At 47.4% G+C, this 22,200-nt stretch overlaps 1 protein-coding gene across 2 annotated transcripts in view; it reads right to left on the reverse strand.

The window, feature by feature from the left end:
• Positions 1-1,330: 1,330 nt before the first annotated feature.
• Positions 1,331-22,200, reverse strand: part of DNAJA3 (DnaJ heat shock protein family (Hsp40) member A3) — a 34,424-nt gene continuing 13,554 nt past the window's right edge. The window contains exons 5-12 of one of the 2 annotated variants that reach the window (XM_007126509.4): positions 21,477-21,629; positions 12,872-13,019; positions 11,759-11,823; positions 10,151-10,279; positions 9,525-9,640; positions 8,675-8,772; positions 3,101-3,217; positions 1,331-2,492 (exon numbers count right to left, since the gene is read on the reverse strand). In XM_007126509.4, the coding sequence (XP_007126571.2) occupies positions 3,114-3,217; positions 8,675-8,772; positions 9,525-9,640; positions 10,151-10,279; positions 11,759-11,823; positions 12,872-13,019; positions 21,477-21,629 (813 nt within the window). In that variant the 3' untranslated portion in view covers positions 1,331-2,492; positions 3,101-3,113. The remainder of the gene's footprint in view (positions 2,493-3,100; positions 3,218-8,674; positions 8,773-9,524; positions 9,641-10,150; positions 10,280-11,758; positions 11,824-12,871; positions 13,020-21,476; positions 21,630-22,200) is intronic. The other variant, XM_007126510.3, reaches the window with a different exon arrangement.

Below are 22,200 nucleotides of genomic sequence, written 5' to 3' on the forward strand. Positions count from 1 at the left end.
GCCATGGACACGTGGCCGAGCCTCTCGGGTCTGTTTGCTCACCCGGTGCCCCCTGGCCAGGCTGATGTGAAGGCAACATGAGGGCATTTGTGCGAAGCAGTGTCTGACTGCCCTGGGCCAACATGGTCAGGCCTTGCGAGCCTCCAGTGCCTTCCCTTGTCCACGCTCCAAACATTTCAGCAAATGCTCACACCATCTACCTCTCCTCTCGATCCCCAGAGGCTCAGGGACCTGGAGATACTCTTTTGTATTTTTAAATACCTCACCTCACGCTCCAGCCCCACCTCGGGCTGCAAAGTTGTCTGGAGACATGTCTCAGGATCCAGCTGTGGGAGTAAGCCAAATCCAGTCCAGGCCTTGAGTGGGGCTTGATTCTACAGATGTTGCCCCGCCACCTTCTGACCATCTGAGGGAAGGACGCCTCAGTACAGCAATGAAGATGTCTCGCTAGAAAGAAAATCCACTTTTCCCTTTCAAAGTCTAGGCTCTTTCAGAAGACAGGCCATGAGTGGGACTTCAGTTGGCTTCTCCAGGAAGAAAACCTAAGCTATCACGAGAGAAACCATCTAGCTCCCCACCGCCATACCCCGGGGTCTAGGATCCTTCCAGGCCCATACTGAGTCCACAGCAGGCGCCTGACAAACTTCTGTTCAATGAAGGACAAGTTTGGAAATTGGCAGGGAGTCACTGAGCCCCTTTCTCACCCAACAGGTATTCCCAGCCTCTTCACCCAACCCAGCAAGTGCCCTCACACCTCAACCTGCTCAGCCCAGAACCCAGACTGGGGCAGAGCTATGTGCTCGGGGCCCACTCCAGCCACGACAGCACTTGGGCTTTTGTTGAGACAGCCCGGACTAACACCGCAACACAAAAAAATACCTTAATATTCCTCTGAAAATAATGGAGGAAAAAAAAAATCTAGTGAGGGAGGTGGTGATGTGTAGGGACCTAAGTAGGCCACACTGCACGTCTCTCAAATCGCAGGCTCCCAAAGAAAAAGCTACATACCGAACCCTAGAACATTCGTCAGATCAGCACCCTCCCCACTCTGGGATCTGGGCTGGAGAGGGTCAGCGCCTGTCAGAGCGCCACCCGTCCCTTGGCGCACGTGACTCCAAGGACTAGGACAGCCACCTCCAGCCGCCCCAGGAAGGCCAGCAGAGACGTGGGGTGGCCTGACTGGCAGGTGACCACCAGTAACCCCCTGCTGGGCCACCTGCAGAAAGCTGTCTGAACTCTTTCAAAGAAGAAATGACAACAATTTAGGTTTTAAATATCTCTTTGCAATAGATAATCTTATTTACATTGATACAGAATCATTTTACATTCCTAGAGCAGACACTAGTAGATGCTTTATTTTAGTAAATTATGAAGGAAAACAAAAAGGGAACTAATCAGAAGTGTTCTCCATTAACCTGTCTTACCACAGCCAGGGGGATCTGAAAACACAATGGAACCCACACATCCTACGAGCCAAGGCTGGGGAAACAGTGTTTTGCTCTGGCTGGATGGTGGAGAACTTTCAACTGCTGAGACTGTGCTCTCCTTTTCTGAACAAACGTTTATCAGGAAAAGACGATGATTCTTAGCACTGAATAATTTAAACACACTTCTGAAAACAGAGGTCAACTGTGAGTGGTGAGAACCAAGGCCCTGGCAGGCAGCAGGGCAGGGCTCTGGGTTAAGAGGCCGTTAGTCGGCCCCAGGCCACGGCTGGCTGTGGTTCAGCAGAAGGGCAGGAGCTCCACTCACACCGGCTTAGAACAGAACTCAACCGTCAAGGGACAAGGGGCCACCCCAAGTGGGGTGGGAGGAAGGACTATCCATCCTGACAGAGATCATGGCCCATGTGATCAAGAACAGCATCTCCAGGGACTGTCTTCATATGTGTCACCCCAGGCCCCCAAGGCCCCCATGGCCCCCATGTTCCAGCTGCTTGGTACCTTTTGGAATTAAAACGAACTCTAGCAGGAGATGCCCCTGCTGAGGGGTGGATGACACCAGTGGGGCGTGCATGCCCCAGGTTCCTGGAAGACAACCCTGTCAGGAAAGACTCATTCTGGAACCTCCCAGAGATTTGCTGAGAGGGAAATTAATCACTTCACAACTCGGCGCAGCTTAAGACTTCATTTTTAAGCTGTAAGCATGGCCTTTAATTCTTTAACCACATTTGATTCCAAATCAGAGTTTTAGCTCTGCAAGAAATGTCCAGCTGTCTGACTCTGTTGGAGCCAGAAGAGGCCAAGTTACCTACCCATGGATAGGAAACTACCAGCCCTTAGACCTGCCATGCCTTACTGCCCAGGGGTTGTCCACCATGACCCTTCCATGGAGAGGTGCATTGTCACATGATTTTGCTGTTTCCAAGGTGGTCTAGAGGGCCTCTGCAGGCAGGGGCTCGGTGCTGCTGTGTGGAATCCTCCTGCATCTGAGATGCCCTGGCCACAAGGAGGGGCTGCTGCTCCCGGCCTAGTTTCCAGTGGATCGTTTTCCTGAGCCAAGACACAAACAGTTACGTTTCACTGGCATCGCAGGAAGAACACGCCCTGTTGGTGAGCTTCTGTCATCCCTGGGAAGGAGCTGCACCAGGAGCCCCAGCCACCAGGGACCAGCACAAGTAAAAAGTGAGTCCCAAGACACCACAGTGAGCAAGCAGGTCTCCTGGCAGTGCCCCCCACCCCAGCCCTAACCAAGGATGACACCTCCCTGCACCTCCCAGGCAGGACAGGGCGGGGATTGGGGAGATCTGAGTTCTAGGCCTGGCTCTGCAATGACTTGGCCCTCTGTGACCGTGGGCAACCTGGTCCTCACCACGGCAGGATGCAGAGCCCCCAGGAGCTGGTGGAAGGAGGGATGGGAGGCAGCAACCTCTCCAGGAAGTGGAGCCGCAGAAGTGGCCACTATCTGTGGTTCGGCCCTGCACTACCGGCTGACTCCCCACGGGCTGAGGCTTGGCTCTGAGGGGAGCCAGACACACCACGCCTGAGACTGGAACCTCTTCAACTCTGGGTGTGGGGGGATGATACTGGTTAAAGTGACAGAAAACGGATTAGTTCACAGAGGGGAACAAAAAGGGGAGGAACCTCAGGGGTTTTCCTACCTCGGCTGGGATATCAGGAGGTAAACATTTTCTTAAGTTTGGAAAGGAATCCCTCCTTGTCCTCCCCAGCCTCAGGCCTAGCCTTGCCTCCTGCGGAGCTATCCATGGTGCTGCCACCTGGGCACAAACAGCAGAGAGAACTGGGGTCAAGGGCGCACACCTCCATGTGTCCCATCCCAGGCCCCGCCTGGCCACCCAGGGCTCGCCACTCAAGGAGCCACCATGCGCCACCCGGAGAGGAGAGGGGGCTGCACCCCGGTTGGCCAGGGCTGCCCCGCCTGTCAGATGACTCAGCGCTTCGGAGCATCTCAACTGCTCCTCGAGTCACTGGCCCTCGAGAGGAAGACAATAGAAAAGGACAAAAAGGAGCTGTCTCTACCTTAACAAGCGTAACAGAAATAGAGCCAAGTGCCAGATGTCTTCTGGGCCAGGCCACACGGCATCCACATTAGCTCGTTCAATCCTTAGGCTAACCTTACACGTAAATTCCACAGATGAAAAAACCAAAAACCAGAGGCACAAAGGGATTAGGTGGCATGCCCAAGGTCACAGAGCCGGTAAGCAGGCAGGAGGCCCGAGATGAGACCCAAGCAGTCAGACGCCAAAGTCCAGGCTCTCGCTCACCGGCTCTGAGAAGTGAAGAACATGCACCAAGACCAACCGACCAGCTTCCACAGCCCATCGGTGCGCACAAACCATCTCCGGGACACCTGGGGATCCCAGGACATGCGCACTTCTCATCTATGACAACAGCAGCCGAGGACCCTGTGTGTCACTGGGCAAGCATCTGGCTCCAAATGCTCCAGATAAAGGGAAGCTGATCTGCTGTTTCTTGAGGGCCCACTGAGAGCAATTCTGCTGCACAAACACATCGTTTTAAAGACCTGCCAACCACGAGGCAGAGGGCCAACTTGTTATGAGCTGGACTGTACTCAGTATTTTTCATTGTGCTAGGAGAATTAGCACATCTCAACATGCTAGAAGATGTACATCAAGTACAGCGTGTAGAGGGTACAAAATGGTCACGTCCCCAAGATCTCAGTCTAAGACACCTTTGTTGGTGAGAGGCCCAAAGCTCTGGGCAACAGGCCCCCAGCAGGGGTGGGGTAGGTTGTCCTGGGTACAGCCCCCCAGGCCGTCCTCTGGACCTGACGTGCTCTCCTAAGTCAGGAATGTCCTCAGAGAGATAGCGGTGGCCCCAAACAAGAATGCGCTGACAGAGGTCTGAGCAACTGCAAAAGCCCGATGCCCAGGGCTCCCCAGGTGAGGACACGGGCACTGCACAATCAAGGCGGCAGGCCCCTGTGAGAGGCATCCATGGCCACAGTTTACAAGGCCAGATGTGCCCTCCTTCAGTCCTTCACATCCCCTTTTCTTACATAATTAAGTAACAAAAAAGGACTCTCCTAACACAAAGGAATCCACAAACCAGAAATTTCCTGGGCCTCCTCGGACAAGGCAAGGCAAGGCAAAAGTACTGAATTTTGTTTTGTCCTTGGTGAGGGGACAGCAAGTCTGTGTGTGTGTGCGTGTGTGTGTGTGTGTGTGTGTGTGTGTCACACTATGAGTTACTGCTGCTGATGGAGCTTTTAACATGTGCCAGGTATCGTGCCAAATGCTTTATCCACATGATCTCATTTAATCACAGAAGAACCCTATGAAGTAGATGCTACTATTATCCCCAATTTATAGATGAGGCAACTGAGGCTCAGAAGTGAAGAAATTTGCCTAAGGCTTTATAGCTAAAAATGGCAGAGCTGGGACTTGAATCATCTGATAGCAGAACCCAAGCTCTTAACTATTAGTCACAATGGGGCACAGAAACACTCAGTGACCACCATCACCCCCACCCCAACTCTGCTGTCCCTGCAGTCATGCCCCGGGGCCACAGCGTTTGGCCAAAGTCTGGGAGAGCCAGAATAAATACCAAGTTAGTGGGTTAATGATTCAAAACCGAAAAACAAAACAACAGAACACAGACACACCTGGAAATTCTCACCCCCTGCCACCAGAACACATTCTTATCTCTCTCTATTTTAAATGTGGGCTCCTTCAGGAATAAGGCTTACTGACAGGGACATCAAAGGATTTAAGCACTGAATTTCAAATTCTGAACCGAAAGTCAGGGATAAACTGTGAGCCTCTGCACACAGATGATGCAGTCTATACCTACATCGCTTTTCTGGCCCAGGGGAGGAAGGACGTGTCCTTACAGGATGTCCTGAGCACTCAGGTGCCTTCTGGTCTCATTACAGGATACAAGCTGGCACATGATTCCTGCACTTAGGATAAACAGGAAATGCCCATGATACCTCCAGCTGCACAGGCACTGCATGAGCGTTTCCAGTCCACGCCTTCAGGAGGTGACCAGAGCGGAGAGGCTGCTCAGCCAACCTCAGGCAGAGGTCAGACCCGAGGCACAGGACTCCTCTATCAAACCACACGCAGCTTGCCCGAGCAGGGGGTACGTTTCCATCCCTCAGAAGGAAAATGAATTCAAATAAACTCAGCTAACAGGCGCTGTGCACATGCAGGGGATTCAAAGAGGACACGCTCCCGGCCTACAGGCAGTGATTCCCAGTCATAAGCGTTTGATGGCTCTTTACAAAGTGAAGAATAACCAGGTAACATTCATTCTGGGAATGTGTACCACCTTTCTCCACAGTCACAAACCCCTAGTGTTATAAGCAAGGTCTAACACTTATTTGGGGGTTCAGTGCTTGCCCTGTCCTCCCCGCTCACACTGTAAGCTGGATGGGGCAGGGACCCTGTCTCTCTGTGCATTGCTTCTTATCACATGGCAAATGCTCAATGACCATCTGTGTGAAGAAACAGAAGCCAACAGGACTCCAGGATGACTTCTGAGACTGGACCCACCCTACAGGTAGAGGTGCGGGTCTACACTCACAGCCTGACTCCCTGAGCTGTCTACACGCACAGACTGAGCCAGTGGAGCACCCCTCGTCCCACTAAAATGTCTTTTCCCTCATCTTCCTCTTGCCTCCACCCTGCCTAGATAAGGGGGCTCTATAGTCAACTGTCAGCTTGTCAGAGAAGAGAACGCAGTGGGATCCCCAAATAACGAGCTATGGAACAGGCTCCTACACGACAGCTCAGTGTACGTATGTGGGTTGTCACAGGAATTAATGATGATCCAGAAACACAAACAATGAGCCACACTGTCTCTAAACCCAAAAGGCCACGTGGTAACCTCAGAGCACCCCAGGCCCCCGAGAGCACTAAGGGTCCCAAGCTCACTACGGTCTTCTGCTTCACAGACTGGGAATGAAGCCAGGGTCAGACATTAAGGTTTTCAGCAGGGGCTTTAGGGAACAAAAGTAAACAAGGGATACTAAACCCACCAAAAACTTTAGGTCAGTTTCCTACATAATTGTAACTATTCCAAATGCCTTCCCGTAATGAAAGCAAAGACACCCAGGAATCTGTTTGTATCTGCAGTGACAGTCTCTGATGACTATCTCACTCAGAGGCTATTAAAAAGTGACACTTTAGCCCAGAACCACTGATGACTGCAAGCAACTGCTTCTAGTAAAACTTTAATAAAAGAGATTCAGGCTCTACTTAAATAAATAGGAGTCACCTTAAGGAAGTTGACAGGAGGGGAATTTTGTACACTGGTGTGTTTTCACACGTGGACCGCAAAGGTAACTTTCTTCACAGTGTAACAAGAGGCTTAACCACACCCAGGTAGCAGACTGACTGACAATGCATTCTTTGAAGCCATTACTAAGATTCTTAAATGCCTTTTAAAGAATTGTCTGGCAGCCAAATTTCCCACTGGAATACAATTCTGAAATGACAACAGAAGTGGAAAAAATAAAAATTCGGCATACTCATTTTATTTTATGAACTTTTCACAAATGCATCCAATGCCTATGTTAAAGTTACGCTATACTCAGCAAAATTATGTCAATAAACATTTAAAGGAAGAACTGGCGAAGTGTCTGGCACACAGGAGCGTCCCAATAAATCCTGGCTGAACAAGGGGACAGGGAATGAGCTAACAGGACAAAGAACCATGAAAGTAATGACAGTTCTAAGAACACTCATAAGCTGACTGTATGATCAACTCCCAATTTAACCTCTCAGAAAGGGACTGAAGACAACAACTGGTGACGACTAATACCTGACATTCAAATATAGTGAACAAGGCCCAGGTGGACCTCAAGTTCCCAATGTGGGAGGGGGCACAGCTGAGAGCTGGCTGCAGAACAAATCTCACATGCTCCATGACTGCGGAAATATTTGGGACTCAGGAAGAAGCTAGAGGTGCATAAGTAGAGTTACATGGAACAACCATTCCCACTTCGTTTTAGTTCAAGGGATATTAACAGAAAATATGAAAAAAGGCTATGAACCAAACCACTAAAATAAGTGTCCACCTGGTGCCTAGTCGGGCACAGACAGGATTTGTGGCAGCTGCTTTTTCACGGAGGACTTGGTCCCCTGGACTTAACAGGAACTCAGGGGACCTTCCTGGCAGTCCAGGGGTTGAGACTCCACGCTTCCAATGCAGGGGGTGCAGGTTCGATCCCTGGTTTGGGAACTCAGAACCCACATGCCACGTGGCACAGTCAAAAAAACACAAAAAACAAAAACAAAACAGGAGCTCAGCCAAGTCCACGCAAAGGCTACCGCTGCTGGGACCCCCACCCCTACGCCGGGGCTGCAAGACCAAGTCCCCACCCCCCGCTCCAATCACCTGCTCTGAATGACCATACACTGATCTAATGCCATTCAAGCTCTGAGAAGGTGAGAGGCAGATCCAGGACCCAGACAAAAACAAAATGATGCAACGAGGAGGCAACATGTTGGGCAGCTGAAGCCAATTCACCCTTGGCATGGCCTGTCCCGGACCCAGCAGAGGCCCAACTGACAGAGAACAGCGTTTTCTCAGCAGAGCACCCCCATCCCATGGGAGGAGGGCTGTGGCCGAGGTTCCCGTGGCCAAAGCTTCTGCCTGTGGGCATTTTGGTATCAAATCACCAATATTTAACTCCACTCTGCAGAGGGCCTAAGATGTTTAAGCTCAGGGTAAATAAGGTGTTTTGTTTTTCATTGCCCTAGGAATTCAGAATTTAGGCCTGCTATGAACAGGCAGATTTGGGGTAATGTGACCACGGTCCTTCATTGCTGTAGTAGCTGTTGTTTACAGGACACTCTGAAATCCTGGAGAAGCTTTCTGGGAGAGGAATGCATTAAGCTTCCCAACCCATCTTCTCCTTTAGTGGTTACAAGGTGATCTCAGGTAGGGATGTGCCCAGGTCACAAGGCAAGTGGCAGAACCAAGGATAGAACTCAGGAGAGCAGCCCTCTGAGACACACAGCTCCTACCTGGCAGGAAGCATCGTGGAACTCGCTAACCTCGGCAAGCAGCACAGGCGCAGAGGAAGGGGGAGCAGCTTTACTCTGGAGCGCAGCTGCCCCTGCCGTTCCTAGCCCTCAGCTCCCCTCTTTCTACTCTGCTCTGCCCAAGTGGAAACCCCAACACGCTTCTGAACCGTCCACCCTCCGAGGGGCTGGGGGCTCCCACAGGTCGCTGGGCCAACTTACCAGTGCTTGTGTTGGTGACACCATTCACTGTCCCCTCCACGTCGGTCTCATCCTCAGCGTAGCTCAGAATCAGGCTCTGCTGCCGGCTTGTCAGTCTCCTGTGGACCGAGCACAGTCAGTGTCAGGGTGCTTCCTCTGGGCAGCTCTTTAAAGGACGTGGATGGAGCCAGTCCCCACACAGCGTGTGGGAAATGCAACCCAGGCACAGGACATACCCTGAACCCAAGAGCCCACACCCTCAAAGCTTCTGTAAAATAAACCTCCTGAACTACCCTAACTTGTTCTAAACAACTGCCACTGTGGCTATGCTAGATAGTTTACAGGGGGGAACAAAATGGAAATGATCTAATTGAAGAGAGGGCTGGAAACCCAGTTCTCCCAAGCGTAGTCTGGCATGCCCTGCTCCGGATGCCCACAGCTCCCTGCTTGGACTTTTCTCCCAGACACCGCAGACATCACCAACCACTATCTGGTTATAGGTCTCTCCCACCAGATGGCAGGCAACCTGAGAACAATAATAACAAAATCAACAGCAGCAGCAATAGCTAAGCATTCCCTATGGGTTATTCCTTTAATCTTCCAGCAACTCAACAAGGTCGAGCTTTTGTATTACGTCCACTTTCAGAAGGAGCGCCCAGGCAGGACACACTTAACTTAGAGGGAGAAGTAACCCGCCTAAGCCTCAGCGCTTATGGCAGCAGAGTCACACAGGCCGGGCAGTCGGGCTCGGCGCTGAACCACCATGCCGCTCAGCACCAACTCAGCAGGTAAGAAGCCCTCAAGCGGATCCTGCCCAGTGCTGAAAGCTGCAGAGATCAGGCGGGCCTCACCACAGCTGAGCGGCGCTTACTTTGGAACTCTGATCTTGATGTGAATGTAGTGATCTCCATAGCCGTAGCTGTTAATCCGGGGGATGCCTTTCCCGCTCATGCGAATCTTCTGGTCTGACTGAGTCCCAGGGGGAATCTATAAAGAAAGGAATCTCTGGTTTTCCTTGGTTTCCAGTTGCCCAAATGAAAACATTTCACTACATGAAGACAATCTTATTCCTGAAAAGAACTCCATTCAGGTTTCTAGACCAAACCCACCAGACACCACACGGAAAATGGCTAAGCCAGGTCCATCCCGAGCAGAGCCTGTGATGGCCTTGAGGGCAGGGAGTCTGGGGCGGCAAGCCCAGAGCAGGAGTGAGGGAGCATGGGGAGCGAGACCTGGGAGGAGGCAGAGCCAACTGGGGCACCACTGAGGCCGCTCCCCGGCCCGGCAGCAGTGGACATGGCCCGGGAGCTGCCTTCCCTGCCAAGTCACACCCAAGGCACGGCCAACACTCCTCCGTCCCCGCCACACCCAGCTTGTCTCCTCGAATCCCCGACAGGCTGGCTGTTCCCAGGTTCCAGCCACTTCTCAGCCATTTCCTGTTTCAGAAAAAAAGAACAAGGAAGTACTAGGGTGGCAAGGCCACGCTTGTCCTCTTACCATCACGTTGATGGTCTCATACAGGCCCTGCGCTCTGGCGGTGCCTCCCAGAATGGCCTGAGCTATGGAAATGAAGAGGTCAGAGTGGATGTCTGCACCGTCCCTCCGGAACACGGGGCTTTTCTGCACCTACAACCAAGCACGAGAGGGGGTTACGCTCAGAGAAGTCGTTCTGGAAAGCGGGCAACAGACGCATCTCAGCAGCTCAGAGCACAGCGTCAGGGAGAGAATGTACTTTCACCAAAGCGACCACGCCCCCAGGCTCTGGGAGTTACAGGGCAGGTTCTTACTTCACTGCAACGCAAGAGTGTCATCTCAGATCAAGCTGTTCAATTGTTGAGGGAAGTAAAAAAGTAAAATCAGCTTCTGAACATTAAAAAAATAAAAATCTTTCTTTATTGGAAAGTATAAAGAAACACAGACTAATACAATCTACAAAGGCGAAAACGGTTTACTTTCCAAAGAGTCATTTGGTACAAACTACCTTCAAGTCAGACTGGCAATACTGGAATTACTCTGATTTTATAAGCACTATTTTTTGTGTGTCAAAGACATTCTTTGCCTTCCAGTGATTTCTTCTGTTTTTCTTCTCTATTATCAGCTGCAAACAATCTGAATTCTCTACCAAGCCTTCCTTATAGATTGGCTTCCAGACCGCTGCCTTTGTCTTCGATTTCTCAGTCTAGAAGACTCACCCTTTACGTTATTTTTTTCTTTGTTTTAAATTATGAAATATTTCACATATACGTAAACCAGCAAAGTAAATAACACACGGTGTTTCCACAACCCAGCTTAGGTAACAGAACATTAGGACACAGGTGACTTCTCCCCACCTCCAGCTCATCCCTCCAGAGTAACCAGGTCAATTTAGTAGGTATCATTCCTACAAGCATCTGTTTACTTTTCCTACATGTTTACATGTCCCTAAACAATACATAACACCACCTCAATGGTTTAAAATTTTACACAGATGACCTCCTTCCCTCGTCCTGCAACCTGCTCTCTCCCTGTTTGTAACGGAGAAGTCCCAGGACGTCTCATGCTGACAGGTGTAGCGCGAGCCTCCTGCTCTGAGGTGCCCTGAACCCACAGCGCACACCACTCACCATTCCCCTCTCCAAGGACAGCAGGCTGTTGTCACTGTCTCGCTGTTGTTAACGAGGCTATCACACACCCTGCCTCTGCGAACTGCACCTCCTTGGGTACACGTCTGGTGGAATCGCTGGCAGAAGGCGCCACCTCCTCTCATGTTTCCCTCACCTCAGAAAAGTGGGTTTGCCCTGCACACTGTACGTAAAACTGTAGCTTTGGCACTTATTGTCCCTATGAACAATTCGATACATAAATAAAAAATACAAGGAGATGTTTTCTGTATTTTTATGAGTCCAACTTGTAAACACCTCGAGGAAACTTTGTTCTCTCCACATTTAGCACAAAAGCTTGATGTAACACACATTTAATCACCCTGCCAAAGTGGCCACTGCTCACCTTGGAAGCTCAGATGGCCAGACACTCTGTGAAGCTCCTACCTCTCTTATGAGAAGCCTGGGCCGTACCCTCTCCAGGAGAGCAAGGGCCTGACAGAAGCTGTGCTAACAGAGAACCTACCCTGAATGTGATGAAAATTTCTCTTTTTCCTACAGGCATCCTCACAGTCTGGCCATCCTCGACTCCTGTAAGTAAAAACAAAAGTTCAAAACAGAACGATTATTTTAGGACCTCCCAAGGCATTTTCTATGCTAGATCCATTTACAACCCACCAACTTCCTCATTTCTGTTTCTTGTTAACAAGGAATAACACAACTACTGAAGATAGCAACAAGTATAACTTAAAACAAGAATAACTTTCCAAAGGTACAACATACAATAATTGATAACTGAACAAAAGCCCCTTATATTCATTTCTTTGGTTTACTGCCAGGTCCACCTAGTATCTCAGTGAGTTTAGAGTCTAATCAGGGAGACAGCTATTAGCCAAATAACAACACTAACAAATGTATCACTACAAACAGAGACGTGTTCTTAGAAAGAAAAGATCACAACTCCAGACAAAGGAACATCTAAGGAACAGGGAAGGTTCCAGAAGGCTCCCCTGGGGAAGTGACACTTGAGCTGGGAGCTCCGGGAGAACAGAGTTAACTTACTGAAAAGAAGGTTGACAGTGAGCTTCAGTCACCGGGAATGGTGTATGCAAAGGCTCTGTTCTGGGAGGCAGGGGCTATGTGAAAGTCAGGAAGCTGCAGGGCAGGTAATGAGGGGGAGACTAAAAAAAAGGGGAGGCTGAGACCAGCAGGGGCTGGAAGGGGAGGCCATTTCTCAGCCCCTGAGAGTCACTGTGTTGTCTTCAACAGGGTGAGAGACATTATTAGACCGCACAGTGGAAATACTACCCTAGGAAAAGGAGCCAGTTAGGGAGAGCAGCCACAAGCTGGCCCTGGGGGCAGGAGGAGGGGGTGGTGTTGCCCGCTGGGCTGGCAGTGGGGACGACATTGGCCTTGGGACAGAAGATGGAGGAGATGGGGGAGTCCTTCACGCAGAAGCAGAGCGGCCACATCGGGTTCCATCTCCCCACGTGACATGTGTGCAGATTTTAAGGATAACTGGTGCAGAGGAAAATGCAAGGAGACCCTGGTTCCTCCTCGAGTTTGGGCTCCAGAAACAAGGACACGATGGCCCCGGCTCCCAGCCCCTGCACATGGAGGAGCCGAGCCCCAGACCCACCGGCAGGCACAGGGATCACCACCTTCTTCTTCTGCTTGGCTTCTCCTGCTCCTCTGCACACCACACAGGGAGACGTGATGATGGAGCCCCGGCCACCACACCTCCGACATGTGGAGCGCATCACAAAAGGGCCTGTATTTATGGTTTCCTGATAAAAAGGAGAAGAAAAACGGGACCCTTAGACACCGGTAAACCCTGACAGCGAGGTCCTGGGACCACAATGTGCATGAGAAACATTTCACCAAAGATTCACGTGTTGCGTGCACATGCACTAAAACATACTGCCTAAAGACACAGGTGCAGGAGCTCAAACTGTTAATCTAACCTAGAGTGCACCAACTTCTGAATCCCAAACCACAAACCTGATTATATGAGGCTGAAAAATGAGACGCTGCCTCTCTACAGAAGTTCCCGAAACTCCTGGGAGCTGAGCAAATATGCTTTAAAAAGAGTACCCCTCCCCCATTACAAAAGGGACAGCTGGGAAAGCAGGGCAAGAAAGAGGAAAGTGACGACTGGATGCAACCCCCACCCAGAGCTGCCATTGCCCACTCCAAGGGAGGAGCAGCACTGGCCTCTCTGTCTCCCAGGGCCCCCCACTGTCCCCAGCCCCCATCACAGGTACCCTGGGAGCAAGGAGGCAAGCAGCTCCTCTCGCAGGCACTGGTGCTGCTCATGCTCCCCGCCCAGGGGTCTCTACTTCCCCACCCCCCCCAGGCCCTCCCACCCCAGTCCTCCAGGAGCCTCCCCGGCTCCCAGCCCCTCGCACAGCTGGTGAGGCCTTACAATTTGTGGCCACTCCCATCAGCTCCTCACTGGGCACTGGAAATCGGTTACCTTTTCATTTAACCTAACATCTTTGAGTTTTTTTTTCATGGTAAATTATCAAATACCCGTTGTTATAGCAAATCAAAGGATACAGACATACATAAAAAAAATTATTAATCTCCCCCCTCATCTTGACTCCCAAGGTGACCAGCTCTTGGTAGCTCAGTTTGAGATGTTCTTTCCCATAACTCGCTCACTCACTCTCTCTTTCTCTCCATAAAAAACTTAAGTAAAAATTTTATAATGACAATATATTATACTATCACTCTGCAACTTGCTTTCCCTTTCATCTTCATGATACATCATGAACATTCCTCTAGACCAATATATATAGATTTCAATTTCCATTTTAATATTTAATTTTTGTTTCGGTGAAGAAAAAAATCTCTTCACATAGATCCTTCTGTTCTGATGTCTTAATTTTTTTTTCTAAGACAGATTCCCAAAGGTGGACTTGCTAGGACAAATATTTATTAAATTTAAAATTTTATGTGCTAGGTACTTCCCTGGTGGTCCAGTGGCTAAGACTCCCAATGCAGGGGGCCCAGGTTCGATCCTTGATCAGGGAACTAGATCCTGCACGCCGCAACTAAGAGTTTGCATACCGCAACTAAAAATCCCACATGCTGCAACTAAGACCCGACACAGCCAAATAAATAAATAAATAAAAAGATTAAAAAAAAATACAATACAATTTTATGTGCTATATTTATTTGAAAAGGTCCTATGTGCGTATGGTACAAAATTCTAAAGCACGGACTTCCCTGGTGGTGCAGGGGTTAAGAAACCCCCTGCCAATGCAGGTTCAAGCCCTGGTCCGGGAAGATCCCACATGCCGCAGAGCAACTAAGCCCGTGCGCCACAACTACTGAAGCCCATGCGCCTAGAGCCCGTGCTCTGCAACGAGAAGCCACTGCAATGAGAAGCCCACGCACCGCAACCAAAAGTAGCCCCCGCTCGCCTCAGCTAGAGAAAGCCCATGTGCAGCAACGAAGACCCAACATAGCCAAAAATAAATAAATTTATTTTTTTAAAAATTTCTAAAGTAAAAAATGAAGGTACGGTGAAAAGTTAAATGTCTCCCTCACCCCTGGCCCCTAACCATTCCAGGTACCTTCCACAGATGCACAGCTGTAGTGATATTCTTGTGTATCCTACCTTTACAGACACACATTTCAAGCCATCCATCTGTGCATTACAAGTTTTCAATAAGCCCAGGTTGCATACCGTGCACACAGTTCTGTGGCTTTTGCTATTTTGTTTTTAACAATTTAATAATCTCAGAGAGCATTCCTCATCAGTGTATTTTTCAGACAACTCACTCCTGGTGGTCACTGAGGCTGTCCAGTCCTTTCCTATTACACACAGGCTCCAAGGGACACCCTGCACATGTGCTATTTTCCAGGTGTGATCTATAGGCTACATCCCCACAGAGAGAGGCATATGTGCAGATGAACAACCACTGCAGCTGCCACTCCCAAAGGCCAGGGTGGTTTCCACATCCACCATCAGTGCACACGAGTGCCACGTCCCACAGGCCTGTCAGCAGGGCCTGAACCCATCTCTGAAATGTGTGGCGAACTTCAGGCATCTCCTTGGCTCCACCTGCACTTCCCTGATCACCAGCAATAAACATTTGCTGGTCACTTGCATTTCCTCTTCTCACCTTGACCTGTTTCTCTAATGAGCTGTTAGTCTTTTTCTCATTATTCTGAAAGAGCCTTTTACATATTAGGAATACTAATCCTTTAGTGTATGTCTCGCAAATTTTTTTCCCCAATCTCAAACATTACATTTTGAGAGAAATACACTTCAGCTTGTCTTATCTCAATGTTCGCCTAAGAAATGTGAAAAAAGAAAGTCACAGCAATTCAGGGCCTTGTAGAAAGGACCTTAGAAGTGAGAGGGAAATAGGATCAATAAAAAGTATCTGCAGGGAATTCCCTGGCGGTCCAGTGGTTAGGACACGGAGCTTTCACTGCCGAGGGCCCGGGTTCAATCCCTGGTTGGGGAATTAAGATCCCATAAGCCGCCTGGCGCAGCCAAAAATAAAATAAAATAAAAAATAAAATAAAAAGTATCTGTAACAAGTGGCAGCAACTCAACTCACAAACCTGTAACCACAGGAATCCTCATCCTCTCCAACAGCGCCCTCTAGAGGAATGTAAGCACAACGTCACTTTCTCAGACTAAGCTGTAGTATTTACAGGTAACTCTAGGCACACCCATCAGTGGACTATTATTTAGCCATCAGAAAGAATGCTTAAAAATATTCAAAGGGCTTCCCTGGTGGTGCAGTGGTTGAGAGTCCGCCTGAAGATGCAGGGGATACGGGTTCGTGCCCCAGTCCGGGAAGATCCCACATGCCGCGGAGCGGCTAGGCCCATGAGCCATGGCCGCTGAGCCTGTGCGTCCGGAGCCTGTGCTCCGCAACGGGAGAGGCCACAACAGTGAGAGGCCGGCGTACAGCAAAAAAAATATATATATATTCAGATATGGAAAAATGCTTTCATTATAATAAATGAAAAAAGGGAAAAATTGCATGTATGATTCTCAACCGTTGAAAATTATATACAAATAGGCAAAAATATATTCAAAGTCAAAAGACAAATACAACTAAAATCGCTGGCAAAGGACTAATTCAATTAATTTATAAAGGGCTTCTACAAATGAATAAGAAAAAGACCAATTACTCAATACAAAGAAGGACAAAAGATGGAATACATGCAAAAAAACAATGGCTCTCAAATCTTAGAAGAGATATTCTACTTCACACATAATAGATACCTGTATATTCAAAAAATGAATATGAGGAATGACACTATTCAAAGGTATCTGTTATCTATAACATGAAAAAAATAAGAACCACCTAGGCATCCAGCAACAGGGGCCTGGCTAAACAAACGGTGATGTGTCCATATAAAGGAATACAGTGGCCATAAAAAGACTGAGGCAGGGACTTCCCTGGTGGCGCAGTGGATAAGACTCCATGCTCCCAGTGCAGGGGTCCCGGGTTCGATCCCTGATCAGGGAACTAGATCCCACATGCATGCCGCAACTAAGAGTTTGCATGCCACAATTAAGGAGCCAGCGAGCCGCAGCTAAGAGTTCGCATGCCACAACTAAAGAGTCTGCCTGCCACAACTAAGACCCGGGGCAATCAAATAAACAAACATTAAAAAAAAAAAAAAAAAGACTGAGGCAGCTATAAATGCAGAGTATTTCCCAAACATACTGAGAACTAGAAACAAAACAAAACACCAAGGTACAACCAGTGCTAACAATTGTATTCTATCTCTGGTATGAAAAAATGCACACACACACACACACACACACACACACACAGACTTGCATACAGAAAGACAAAAGGATGCTTCTGGAGAGTAGAACTCAATGGCTAAAAGTCAAGATTGAGAGGGAGACTTATCTTACAGAATTTTCAATTTGTACCCACTGAATTTCCAATGATTTGCATATACAACCTATTCAAAAACTAGCTAATATAAAACGGAAATGACATTCCTAATCAACAACTGGCAGGCAGATATAAAGACACAGACGTAGAGAACAAATGTATGGACATGAAGGTGGGGGCGTGGTGGATGTATTGGGAGATTGGGATTGACATATGTACAACTAATATGTATAAAATAGGTAACTAATGAGAACCTGCTGTATAGCACAGGGAACTCCACTTCACTGTACAGTAGAAACTAACACAACATTGTAAAACAATTATACCCCCCAAAAAACAAACAAACAAAAAACAACTGGCAGGAAACACACCAAAATACTAACAGTGGTGGGATTATCAGTGACTTTTCTCTCCTTTTTCATGCTTTTCTGCACTCAAAGACAACTTCTATCCCCCCATACACACACATACCATGAACAATGATTTGATTTTAAAGGTGGGTGATGGAGAACTTCCCAACTCCCTTAAAAAAAACCATCTAAATGGAATATAAACATGCTCAATGGAAACCTAACTGCATTTCAAACAAATAATCATGGTGAAGGGGGAGAAAAAGAAGTGATCTAAGTAAGTTGAGCACAGTATTTTAACTATATACCCTTAATCCAAAGGTAAAAACAACTCTAAATACTTAATGCCAGGGCTTCCCTGGTGGCGCAGTGGTTGAGAATCCACCTGCCGATGCAGGGGACACGGGTTCGTGCCCCGGTCCGGGAAGATCCCACATGCCGCAGAGCGGCTAGGCCCGTGAGCCACGGCCGCTGAGCCTGCGCGTCCGGAGCCTGTGCTCCGCAACGGGAGAGGCCACAACAATCAGAGGCCCGTGTACCACAAAAAAAAAAACAAACAAAAAAAAACTAAATGCCAGTTAAGTAGGACTTCTTTTTGCAGTGGTATGAGTAATAATTCTGAAACTACTATTTGTGTCTTATACGATTGAGCAAATGAGTAAATATAGAGGATAATCAGAGCCAAATTTCTCTTTATTAGAAATTAATAATTTATCTTTATTATTTAGTTTCAAATATGGATAGGCAGAAGACTAGATAAACCTTGTGGTGTTGGGCTGGAAGTGGAACTATCAGGTGGATGATGGGTGGATGGATCGGTGTGAACATATGTGTGTATATACATCTATAATATGAAAAATATGGAAACACAGGGAACTCCACTTCACTGTACAGTAGAAACTAACACAACATTGTAAAACAATTATACCCCCCAAAAAACAAACAAACAAAAAACAACTGGCAGGAAACACACCAAAATACTAACAGTGGTGGGATTATCAGTGACTTTTCTCTCCTTTTTCATGCTTTTCTGCACTCAAAGACAACTTCTATCCCCCCATACACACACATACCATGAACAATGATTTGATTTTAAAGGTGGGTGATGGAGAACTTCCCAACTCCCTTAAAAAAAACCATCTAAATGGAATATAAACATGCTCAATGGAAACCTAACTGCATTTCAAACAAATAATCATGGTGAAGGGGGAGAAAAAGAAGTGATCTAAGTAAGTTGAGCACAGTATTTTAACTATATACCCTTAATCCAAAGGTAAAAACAACTCTAAATACTTAATGCCAGGGCTTCCCTGGTGGCGCAGTGGTTGAGAATCCACCTGCCGATGCAGGGGACACGGGTTCGTGCCCCGGTCCGGGAAGATCCCACATGCCGCAGAGCGGCTAGGCCCGTGAGCCACGGCCGCTGAGCCTGCGCGTCCGGAGCCTGTGCTCCGCAACGGGAGAGGCCACAACAATCAGAGGCCCGTGTACCACAAAAAAAAAAACAAACAAAAAAAAACTAAATGCCAGTTAAGTAGGACTTCTTTTTGCAGTGGTATGAGTAATAATTCTGAAACTACTATTTGTGTCTTATACGATTGAGCAAATGAGTAAATATAGAGGATAATCAGAGCCAAATTTCTCTTTATTAGAAATTAATAATTTATCTTTATTATTTAGTTTCAAATATGGATAGGCAGAAGACTAGATAAACCTTGTGGTGTTGGGCTGGAAGTGGAACTATCAGGTGGATGATGGGTGGATGGATCGGTGTGAACATATGTGTGTATATACATCTATAATATGAAAAATATGGAAACACAGGTATGAAATATGTATCTATATGTGCACATGCACATGTGCTCATACACACAAACACATCCTTTTTTCCTGGCTCAGTCTGCTGAAAAGTCTTGGAAGCAGTGACACTCCAGGCACAATGACCACACCTAGAGCACAGATCTTGGTTTCTAAATCCCACTAGACAGTAAAAGGAACCAGGACTCCTTGGAGAAACGACTCGTTTTCCAGGGTGTGGCAAGGAAAGTACAAGTTGTCTAGAATATCCTGTTGTTACAGAAAGTAAGGAAGCGCTGAAAGAATGATGGGGACACATCAAAAGAATACAGGAGCCAGCCAGAAGAGACTTCCACAGGCCAAGTCAGGGACAGTTTGAGCATCTAAGTAAGTAATACTAATGACAGCTCAGTGAATAAAATAAGAATCCGTGAGTTCATACTGATATGAATGAAAGAATGAATAAATAAATGGAGAAGAGAAAGCTCTTCTTTTCAGTAGAATGACAACTAATAAACAAAGAAGGGATGTTGCAATCAGAAAATCACCATTTAGGGAGATTGGGATTGACATATATACACTAATATGTATAAAAAAGATAACTAGTAAGAATGTGCTGTATAAAAAAATAAATAAAATTAAAAAATTAAAAAAAAAAAAAACTTAAAAAACAAAAAAAAAAAATCACCATTTAGCAACAGTCACAGTAATCCCTGATTTAGGTAAGGCTGATCCATGGATGCTGTAACTACTGGGTATAAGTTTGATGAGGAACAGGATATTTATATAGTGTCAAGGTACCTCACAACTTCCTTGTTAATTTCAATGGGAAAAATAGTACCTTTATAATGAAGAAACCTGGTGGACACTACCTTACCTGATTGTGAACAAATGTAACATCACCACTAATGAGACAAACTGACACCTCATGACTCCTGACATGATCCATGAAAAGGGCACTACATGGGCTTCCCTGGTGGCGCAGTGGTTGAGAGTCCACCTGCCGATGCAGGGGACACAGGTTCGTGCCCCGGTCCGGGAAGATCCCACATGCCGCGGAGTGGCTAGGCCCGTGAGCCATGGCTGCTGAGCCTGCGCGTCCGGAGCCTGTGCTCTGCAATGGGAGAGGCCACAACAGTGAGAGGCCCGCGTACCGCAAAAAAAAAAAAAGGCACTACATGTCTGGTGTTTCTGCAAAAAATGCATAAACTGAACTTTATCAGGAGAAAACATCAGATGACCCAAATGAGGGACATCCTACAAAGCAGGTCTGTAATCCTAAAAAATGTCAGTTGTCATAAAAGAAAGACTGAGAAGTCATTCCCGATTAAAGGAGACAAAAGATATGACAACCAGATACTATGCAAGATCATAGACTGGATACTGGGCTTGTGGAAAAAAAGAACATTATTAAGGACAACTGAAAAAATCTGAATAGTACAGATAACGGTATCGTATCAACATTAAACTTCCTGATTTTGACAATTTACTGTGGTTACATAAAAGAATATTCTTACTCTTAGAAAATATATACCATGGGGACTTCCCTGGTGGTCCACTGGTTAAGACTCCGCACTCCCAATGCAGGGGGCCCAGGTTCGAACACTGGTTGGGGAACTAAGATCCCACAAACCACAACTATGTTCGTGCGCTGCAACTACTGAGCCTGCGCACTCTAGAGCCCAAACGCTGCAACCAGAGAAGCCCACGTGCCACAACAAAGAGCCTGTGCAGACAAAGAAAAATAAAATATATATATACACACACACACACACAAATATGTACACACCACAAATGACAAAGCAAATGGGACAAAATGTTAACAACTGGTGAAGCTGGGTAGAAGGAGTAAGAGAGTGGTTCTTCATACTATTCTATAAGTTTGAGTTATACCTAAAACTTACCAAAAAGAAAAAGAAAAAAATGATCACACTTCAAGAAAAATTTAAGTCCCCCTCCCCTATCCCAGGTTCAAATTACCAAAATACCCCACAATGTATTTTCAGAGAAGACAGCAGAGTTTCACTGCTTCTTCCGTATTGTTGACTAGTACAGAGCACTCCTGGGAAAATGCAGAAGATTCTAGATAAAACAGTCCCACCTAGTTATAAGCTCTCAAAGCCCTAGGTCCATTGGAGCACAGAAAAGAGGAGTGGTGGAGGGGAGCAAGAAGGGGGCAAGAGGTGGGAGGCCAGGGGCTCGGCCCCACGCTCACCATGCCGGAGCCGCCGCAGTAGTGGCAGTGCTGCACCTTGGTGCCGGGCTCGTTCCCTTTGCCATCACACCGCTCACAGGTATCAGTGATGTTCACGGTGAACTCCTTGTTGACACCCTTGGCAGCTTGATTGAATGTCAACTCCATGATGTACTAAAGAAATCAAGGGACCGCCTGTTATCTCTCTTAAAGTAAGGGAGAGCACTGGCCAGCAGTTTACAGTTACATTTTCTTTTAAAGACTTTATTTTTTAAAGCAGTTTTAAGTTTACAAAATTGAGAGGGAGGTACAGAGATTTCCCACATACCCTTTGCCCCCACACATGCACAGCATCCCGTTATCAACATCACTCACCAGATGGTACTTTTTTTAATCAAGGATAAACCTACATTGACACAACATAATCATCCGAAGCCCACAGTTTACATTAGGGTTCACTCTTGGTTTTGGATATTCTATGGATCTAAACAAATGTACAATAACATGTATCCTCATCATAGTATCCTGCAAAGTATTTTCACTGCCCTAAAAATCCTATGCTCCACCAATTCATCTGTTCCCCTAGTTACTTTACTTTTTAACTTACTTGTACTTTGTCAAGCAAGAATAGATGGGACTCAACTGATTCTGCCCTACTCCTCAGATTTTTTTTTTTTTTTTTTTTTTGCGGTATGCGGGCCTCTCACTGTTGTGGCCTCTCCCGCTGCGGGGCACAGGCTCCAGG

This window comes from Physeter macrocephalus, unplaced genomic scaffold, assembly GCF_002837175.3.
Source record: "Physeter macrocephalus isolate SW-GA unplaced genomic scaffold, ASM283717v5 random_135, whole genome shotgun sequence".
NCBI classification, from domain to species: Eukaryota; Metazoa; Chordata; class Mammalia; order Artiodactyla; family Physeteridae; genus Physeter; species Physeter macrocephalus.